Genomic DNA, 8,888 nt, shown 5'->3' with positions numbered 1-8,888 from the left:
ATAAATGGATGAGAGAGATTTAAATATTTGTTTTTTAGTGAGCTCAGTTCATATTGGTAGTGTACCGTTTTTCTTAATTTTAATGGGTGATAGAGATTTGAACCTCTATTTTCTAATAAAGGGAAGTAAACTATTATGGTTTACTAATTGGAATAACTTAGGTAATTTATCTTTGTGCATAATTTATCCTTTTCGATTGAATTCAAATATCTAATTACATTTCATCAAAAAAAAAAAACTCTAATTACATTGAATTAATTATCTTTGAAAAAGGTAATGTAGGGGTAAGGACCCAAGATCGTATATTGGGTCTTAGGCTTTATCCGAGGATATAGATAGGTTCAAGGAGGAGCAAATAATTATTAGATATTTGTAGTTCTGGTCCCATAAGTAGAGAGCAAATGAAAGGTTGTCCAAGGAGGAGCTCCTCCTCGGACTTGATGAATATAATTCAAAGTATGTAATCCAGCAATTAAAATAATCTTCCAAGAAACTCCAATGATAGGGACATGTCTCATGAACATACGAGAAGGAAGGAGACCTAGAAATATCTAAGGGAAAGCTGCCACCACTGCATTAAATGCATTGCAGCTGCTTTTCTGGCCGCATTTATGTGGAAAAGATCTCTGAATAGTACTACCTTGGCTACCACAACTCACAGAGAACTAGAAAGGGTGTCTAATGAGACATGTACTCAAGTAAAGGCTTGGATGATCAACAGGTGTAGGATGAGGATGGTCTAAAGGAGGATATATAATGTGAAGGACTCTTCGTGAAGGGGGGATCAGAAAAAGAGAATGATCAACAGGTGTAGGATGAGGATGGTCCAAAAGAGGATATATAATGTGAAGGACTCTTCGTGAAGGAGGGATCGGAAAAAGAGAATGATTAACAGGTGTAGGATGAGGATGGTCCAAAGGAGGATATATAATGTGAAGGACTCTTCGTGAAGGGGGATCAGAAAAAGAGAGGGAGAACACGATAACAATCTAAATTGTCTCTGTATCCAACTGTGATCAATATATATAATTGTGACCTCCTCAGACTGAAAGTCCATCGACATCAATACCTCTTATTTGTGCTTGATTGTCATTTAATTTAATACTAGCCACTGTTCAACTCATTAGGGCCTAGTTTTTTGACAAACTTTCTACAAATTTATTGTATTGGACTAATTGAACCAAGATCTCATACACTTTGGGCTTGGACCACAAATCGAGATCCTATAAATAACAATACTTTTTTTTATTGGTCAATATAATCAATATTTAAATTTAATTGATTTTAAAAAAAAAAAAAAACAAAAAAAGAAGCTAATGTTTTTAAATTAATAATAGTGTATAGAATTGAAAAAAAAAAAAAAAAAAAAGGGCCGGTATATATTATTCTGCGTTAGATGAATGAATGAATTGACGTGACCAAAGAAATGATGACCATGCAAAATCCAACGTATCCTTTTCCGGGCCCACTATCCCCCACCACCGCCGCCACCACCACTTGCTCCTACCCCACCGTAGCTTTCACAACGCCACCAAACTACGCGGCGCGTCTGTGTCACTTGCTCACCATCAAGGGCTTCAATCCCCTGTGGTGCCCCACACTAGTCACCCACCCAACCCCACACTCCCTCAAACCCTACCTCTCTCCCCCTCCAACTCTCGAATCCTTCTCCGCCATCGCCTTCACCTCACGCGCCGCCATCACATCCCTCTCAACCGCCATAGCCGACTTCACCGAACCCCTCTTATCCCCACACGGCCACACCTTCATCCTCGCCGCTCTCGGCAAAGACTCGGAACTCATCGTCAACGACGATTCCTTCATCGCCAAGTTTTGCCAAAACCCTAACCGAATCAGAGTCTTAGTCCCTCCAATCGCGACCCCGAGCGGTTTAGTCCACGCGCTAGGGCTAGGGCTCGGACGGAGACTCATGTGTCTGGTACCAACCGTGGTGGGGCTCGACGAGCCGGCGGTGGTGCCGAATTTTGTGAAGGAGCTGGAGGAGAAGGGGTGGGATCCGGTGAGGGTGAGCGCGTACGAGACACGGTGGAAGGGGCGCGAGTGTGGGAAGGAACTGGTGGAGAAGTGCGAGAGAGGGGAATTGGGTGCGGTGGTGTTCACGAGCACTGCTGAGGTGGATGGGCTGTTGAAGAGTTTGAGGGAAATGGTTGGTTGGGATTGGAAGATGGTGAGGAAAACGTGTCCTGATTTGGTTGTGGCGGCCCATGGGCCTGTCACTGCTGCTGGGGCCGAGAGTTTGGGTGTCAAAGTTGATTTGGTGAGTGATAAGTTTGATAGCTTTGATGGTGTTGTTAATGCTCTTGCTTTGAGATTTGGTACGGCTTAGAATTTGAGCAAGTTTTGTAATTGTAATTGTAATTGTAATTGTAATTTAGTTTTGGTTGGTAGAGATTTTATGATGAGTTTTGTGTTGTTTATTCAAAATGTAGATTGGTCATTTGTCCATTATGTTGTTAATGCTTGTTGTGGCAATTGAATTGGTTTTAGTATGGCTAATTCTAGTACAGAGCAATATGATTTTCAGGACTGTGTTTTCTTTGCTACTACAGGCACTGACTAAAACCAGGTAATAGTTTTTAATAGAGATTTGAAATCTATGACGTTTTCTTTCTAGTGTAGGCGAAGTTCAAATTCAAGTTTTTTATTTGAGGACAAGAGACATCATCAATTGAACTAACTAGAATTTGCAATCAAATACTAGTTAAGAGCAGGCACTGGATTTTAGAATTTCATCAAATTGTTTCAGGAAAGAAAATAAGCATGCACTGGTTAATAACACATACCAAACCAAAGGAATGGAAAGAAGAAAGAAGAGCTGGTCCCCAACTCTCTTAACCCCCCTAACACACAGCTAGGAATGTCTGAGAATCTGAGATGGTGAAAGGACCAGTTCTGTTACAAAATACTAACCATTGGGTGAGAATTGAGATTAATGTTTATGGAGAGATACATAATGCATTAGCTTCCCTTATTACAATTGAAATAGAGTAGTTAAAATTTCCAACAGTAGAAGAACATTGGCAGCATCCCCTTCAGTTATGATATTTACTGGGCATAGGGACTGATCACAGATCGCAGCAAAAAGGGCAGCCATAGCTTCTCCCCTTAGTGCATTCCCTGGATATTCTCTTTTTGTCCTAGCTTTTCTTAATTAAACCTTCTTTATCTTTGCAAATGACTCCCAGGCTCCCAGCATGACCTCTGATTCCCTAACAGTTGCATCAAAGTTTAATTTTAACCAACCTGCAGTGCAGGTGGAGGATGCCACTTCCGAAGAGCTTCTGAGGCTTCGGATGGCAACCATGCTTTCCAACAATCTTGGAAGCTCCGTTTGCTTTGATAGATCGGGCCAGCTCTAAACCCTTCAAAAACCATCTTGTTTCTGTTCATCCAGAGGAGATCACATAGTAGTACACTGAATCAAAGTAAACTGACCTGCCTCCCATACCTCTAACTTGAAGAATTCAGCTGGGCATCTTAACCCAATGATCAATGATTTAATGGATGAAACAAGGAGATTCTCCAGTTCAATTGGCAATAACAAGTTTGCCCAGACATAGATGGTAAAAGGGCATTTGATAAAGATATGCAGTGCAGTTTCATAAGGACATCCACAAAAAGTGCACACATCTGTTGAGGATATTCTAACTAGTTTGTAGCACATCTTTGGTAGGTAAGATATCTCACTCCATTTTCCACAGTAATAACTTCAATCTTTCATGTATTATGAGTTTCCACAATGGCACCTAGTTTCTGTTCTGTTTATAATGTTAAAAACAACTTTGATCATCTTAAATTATTTTAATTAGATTATTTTAGCTAAAATGATTATTACAGCACAACTGCATCTAGAAAAAAAAAGTGTTAACTTTAAAAATTTGTACCTAAAAATAAGCTTTTCACTGTAATGCTATAGTACTAGAGTTTTTCTGTTGATCCCTTTTCTGATATTGCTGTTTTCTTTTAAATTTTAATAGACTTTTTGTAATTTACTGAAGTCTAAAACCCTATCAAGTACCCCTATAACCCTACGAACTTTTCATAAATACTCTAATTTGCTTGTTTGTCCTGGGAATACTGAAGTTTCATCTTTTCTTTCGAAATGGACCTGTAACAGAGAATGTATGGCCTAGTAGAAAGTAACTAGCAGAGATTATATGACCTAGCATAAAATGAAAAACAAAAACAGATATTGAAAGTTGAACAAATATGTATATATATATAGTCCACCACCACCCCTCAAGATGGGGTGAAGGGTACACAACCTCATAGGTACAGCAGTGCCACTTTTATAGTGCAAAACAGTTCTAATAATTATGATAAAAGCAAGCTATGGACCAGATTAACTACAGACAGGCACTCTTATCATCTAACTATTCTTTATATCTGTTATGTCCAATAATATATGGAAATGTGTAATTGAAATTATAACTTGGAGCCCTCCTGCTTAAGTTCTGTTATTATCTTGTGGCTTCAACCCTGATAAAAACTTGAGTGCATCTTCTATGGATGGACGATCAGATGCCCTACTTCTAGTGCAGATGAAAGCAACATCAATAACCAATTTTATCTCCTCTTGCAACGAGGTTTTACAATCAACTTCATTTTCATTGTAAATGTCTTTTAAAAGAACCTCCTTTGGTTTGTTGTGAATGCTTGCTCCTGCATTTGTCAACTTGCCATTAGTTAAAATTTCCAGAATGATCTCTCCGAAGTTGTAAACGTCCGTGTAAAGCTCCTCTTTAATGGCATTGTTGAATTCACCTGTCCAAAGATAAGAAACAAACCTTAAAGGACTGCTTCTAGTTCTTTGAATAGAGACTGCAAATAAGTAGAATCAATAAAGGCTGAGGTGCAAAAAGATGTCAGACTGTGGGAATATTGTCTCTTCCAAATGTCTTTCATTGTCTCTGTCGGCAAATTAGACTGGCTTTGAATTTTGATGCTCTCTTTCAAAATAGTAGTGCTAATATGCTATTCCTGATTGTATGCTAAGATTGCCAAGGAATATTTATTCTCTGACTAAACAAGCGATAACTTTCTTGGTTGGACCTATAGTGATTTTTTAAAAGCTTATAAAGTATATGTACAGCCTGTTCAGACATTCTCTCAACTTTGCTAGTCTTGGAATGTTTGATGAAAGCTTTAATTTGTTTGTTTGACATAAGTGAGTAAGCTGTTGAAAGACAAGAATCCTCATAACAGCTAACATATACTACATGAAAGAATATAAAACATATATAGTCATTCATACCTGTTTCCTTCTTGGAAGTTGCTGGATATAAACCTTTATTCAACTGTACCAGATACTTGAAGCCAAATTCTGCCAAATGGGGTTCCATGTTTTCATCAAATACTATGTTACTTGACTTCAGATCTCCATGAGGAATTGCTGGATAACAGTCGTGGTGAAGGAAGCAAAGTCCCTTTGCAATCCCAACTATAATTTTGTATTTGGTTGCCCAATCCATCTTCATTCTTATTTTCTCAGCTAAATTCCCATTAGGCAAGTAATCATACAAAAGATAAGCCAAATGCTTGTTATAGCAAAATCCCAACAATCTAATCAAATTCTTGTGCCTTGAATTTCCCAAGGTTGTTATAAATTCTGACATGACCCCTATTCTCTTGGCTTCCCATTCAATTTTCTTCACCAGAACTGTTATACCTGTAGGCAGGACTGCCTTACAAACTGAAGCCGATGGTGCTTGTACAGCTTCTGCTGATTCTGTAGAACCGAGGCTCTTCAAAACATCCTTGGCAGTGAATCGAGGGATTCCATTAAACGAGACCATCTTCCATCGGCCTTTAAATCCTCTTTGGAAGTAAATTATCCCAAGAATTAATGCTACAATTAATATGACCACCCCTGCACACAGTACCAGGACCCATCTTAGCTTCCTTGTGCCCTTGCTTCCCAATATTGTATCTGAACCAGAACATGGTCGCAGAGGTGCTCCACATAGCTGAGGATTTCCAACAAATGCAGTGCTACCCATTAATCTAAATGAATTTTCTGAGGGAATGGAACCGGAGATATCATTGAAAGACACATTCAATAGTAGTAAACTTGAAGAACTACCAAACTTTGCTGGTATTGGGCCGTTGAAACTATTGTGTGATAGGTCCAAGACACTAAGAGCAGGAAGATTTGCAAGCTCTTCAGGTATATGACCTGACAAATTATTGTTTGCCAAATCCATCCTCTCAATAGCCTGGCAATTAGAAACACTTTTTGGGACAATTCCTGACAAATTGTTCATGCTCAATTCAATTACAGAAATGGATTTGCAAGACTGGAATGGAGGAAGATTGCCTGAGATACTACAAGAGGATGCTGAGAAGTTTTGAAGAGGTGGCAAAGACCATGTCTCTGCAGGGATCATGCCTCCTAATTCTGGATTGTTAGAGATGTTGAAGTACTGAAGCTTGGCAGCTTGGGATATGTCTGTGGGAATCCCACCTGTCAAATTGTTCCTTGACAAGTCCACATATGTGATATCAGAAAGATGGCTGAATTTTAAAGGAACCTCACCTGAGAATGAATTGTCTTCAAGTCTAAGACGAACAAGTGAAGAACAATTTGAGAGCGATGGTGAAAGACTGCCCGAAAAATTATTGGAAAACAAGATCAACTTATATAGCATACCTCCTGAACATATATCAGGTGGAATGCTACCAATGAAATTGTTTGTGGAAACATCCACCCACTTGATTTTTGAGTTTCTGCCTAAGCTCCGTGGAAGTGAACCAGAGAAGAAATTGTTCCATATAAGAAGAGTTTCCAGTGATGGGAGTTCTGCAATGTCTTCGGGGACAGTGCTATTCATCTCATTGTACATAAGACTGAGGAGTCTCAGGTTCTTCAACTCTACAAAGCTCTCAGGTATAGGCCCTGAAATTTGGTTATCAGAAAGGTCCAAGTTTGTGAGAGCCATGATTCTGCTGAACTCCCGTGGTATCAATCCAGTGAGCTGGTTTCTGAAGAGAAAAAGTGATTGCAACTTGGTGAGGTTGGAGAGTTGCTCTGGTATTGGGCCAGAGAGATTTGCACCAGCAATATCAAGATACTGAAGTTCACTCATGTTTCCCAATTGCCATGGAATACTTCCTTGGTAAGTGTTGTAGCCAATCTCCATATGGGTCACTGTTTTGAGTTTACCCAGTTCTGGTGGTATGTTACCACTCAGAAAATTTCCTCCTAGGTGAAGAAACTCAAGGCTCTTGAAAGATCCATATTCTGGTGGAATTGGTCCATTGAAGTAACTCCCAGCAAAGTTAAGAACCTTGAGAGAGTCAAGCTGTGGAACTTCAACAGGCAATGGCCCTGAAAAACTGTTGCTGAAGGCATCAAACACAACCAGGTTCTTTAGACCAGATATCCCACCAGGAAAGTGGCCGGAAAAATTGTTTCTGCTGATATCTAAGACGTTTAGATTGGAAAGGTTAAAAATCTCCACAGGAAGCTGCCCAGAGAAAGAGTTGAAGCTGAGGTTGAGATCAACAAGCTTAGTGAAGACACCGAGTTGCTTCCCAGTCATTACACCAGAAAGATTCTTCATTGACAGGTCTAAACCAATAACAATGGTTTTGTTGCTGTTGCAAGTGATGCCAGACCAAGAACATGCAGATACTTCTCCAGGTGCATTCTTTCCAGGAGGTACAAGCCAGTCACTCAAACTGTGATCATCATCTACAAGCTCAGATTTTAAACCCAGAAGTGCCTCTGAGTAGGGATCAATGGCTGAGACCACTAAGATGAACATCAAAGAAAGTAAAAGCTTGTAAGCCAAGCACCGGAAAATCTCCATTGGAACTCGCAGTGCATGAGAAAGATGGACAAATGAAGGTACCCCAGAAAGAAAACTGTGTCAGTTTATAATAAGATATGTAGAATTTGTTTTTTTAGGGTAAAAGAAATTCATTGGGACTAGTGAAAGGAAGCAACTGTGCTTAAAAGGAGTGAGATTGATATGAGAATATTATTGGTTTACCTTTGGGAACAAGAGGGGACCTTTGTGTGTTTGTATATTTGGATGGTGTTGGCCACTAGGGAATAAAGCTTATATATATCTAATAAGAGCATCTTTTTCTTACTAGAGTATCCAATAAGCTAACTTTGAATTGGTGCCTGGACACTGTGGGACTCGAAACAAAATCATCAATATCCAGGTTTTAGCTTTTATAAAAATAAAAATGAGAAAAAGTGTCTAGCATGGTCTATTTTGGTTGGACAGATTGAACTGAATTTTAAGTAAAGTGGTTTATCATGTAAGAAAGGCATATAAGAATTGAAAATGATGGACATTAATTTGTTATTCAGATATTACCATAGCTTCTGTGGAAAAATTATTCTATTGTTACCAATTTTCTTTTCCATGTCAATTATTTTGGTGATCATTGTGCATACTAATGCATGGGGATAAAGAACGTGAAGGGAATATTATGGCATAATTGTGTCACCACCACTGAAAAAAGTTTGGTAAAATCGTGGCAACTTAGTCTAAACGGCTATAATATATAATCATCCTTTTTGTTGTTTCCTTGGTAGTGAAAAGGAATGCTCCTATTTATATCCCTTTTACAGGATTTTAGAAAACAGCTAGATTTTACTTGAGGAGGAATGGCATCCTGATTGCACGTGTTAAAGAAAGAGCTGATTGATTGTAAAGTTAATAAATCAATATCTTTTAATTGAATGTTGTGCGAGTTCTTAGAAAAAGTTGATCAATTGTAATAAATAAATAAAAAACAAAAAAAAAAACTAATTTAGCCAATGCATTTCAGCATTTGTTAATTCGAAAGTTAAAAAAGAAATTAGGATTTTAACATTTTAGGCAAAAGATTTTTATTTTTAAATTTATGTA

General features: G+C 38.6%; 2 protein-coding genes across 3 annotated transcripts; one reads left to right on the top strand and one right to left on the bottom strand.

Moving 5' to 3' along the window:
* Positions 1 to 1,389: 1,389 nt before the first annotated feature.
* On the top strand, positions 1,390 to 4,136 carry LOC115977183. Of its 2 annotated transcripts, none has more exons than XM_031098883.1 (2): positions 1,390 to 2,278; positions 3,276 to 4,136. In XM_031098883.1, exons 1-2 carry the CDS (start codon positions 1,427 to 1,429, stop codon positions 3,378 to 3,380), a joined length of 957 nt encoding a protein of 318 aa, XP_030954743.1. In that variant the 5' UTR covers positions 1,390 to 1,426; the 3' UTR covers positions 3,381 to 4,136. The 2 variants fall into 2 exon arrangements, with proteins under 2 accessions (XP_030954743.1, XP_030954744.1); XM_031098884.1 differs by having other exon boundaries at positions 1,391 to 2,278; positions 3,271 to 4,136.
* Positions 4,137 to 4,213: 77 nt separating this feature from the next.
* Positions 4,214 to 8,095, bottom strand: LOC115977182 (leucine-rich repeat receptor-like protein kinase TDR). Its single transcript, XM_031098882.1, has 2 exons — positions 5,276 to 8,095; positions 4,214 to 4,785 (listed from the first exon to the last, which is right to left on the bottom strand). Exons 1-2 carry the CDS (start codon positions 7,830 to 7,832, stop codon positions 4,469 to 4,471), a joined length of 2,874 nt encoding a protein of 957 aa, XP_030954742.1. The 5' UTR covers positions 7,833 to 8,095; the 3' UTR covers positions 4,214 to 4,468.
* Between the last annotated feature and the right edge of the window lie 793 nt (positions 8,096 to 8,888).

The sequence above is a fragment of the Quercus lobata genome, chromosome 2 (genome assembly GCF_001633185.2).
Source record: "Quercus lobata isolate SW786 chromosome 2, ValleyOak3.0 Primary Assembly, whole genome shotgun sequence".
Classification (NCBI taxonomy): Eukaryota; Viridiplantae; Streptophyta; class Magnoliopsida; order Fagales; family Fagaceae; genus Quercus; species Quercus lobata.
Note: the sequence above shows the minus strand (reverse complement) of the source record. Positions and strands in the feature narration are given on the sequence as shown.

Bases quoted from the DNA above. Each gene is read 5' to 3' on its own strand.
- LOC115977183 (XM_031098883.1), top strand. From the start codon at position 1,427: ATGATGACCATGCAAAATCCAACGTATCCTTTTCCGGGCCCACTATCC. The intron at 2,279-3,275 runs GTGAGTGATAAG...CCTGCAGTGCAG, and splicing joins TGGGTGTCAAAGTTGATTTG to GTGGAGGATGCCACTTCCGA.
- LOC115977182 (XM_031098882.1), bottom strand. From the start codon at position 7,832: ATGGAGATTTTCCGGTGCTTGGCTTACAAGCTTTTACTTTCTTTGATG. The intron at 4,786-5,275 runs GTATGAATGACT...ATCTTTGGACAG, and splicing joins AACTTCCAAGAAGGAAACAG to GTGAATTCAACAATGCCATT.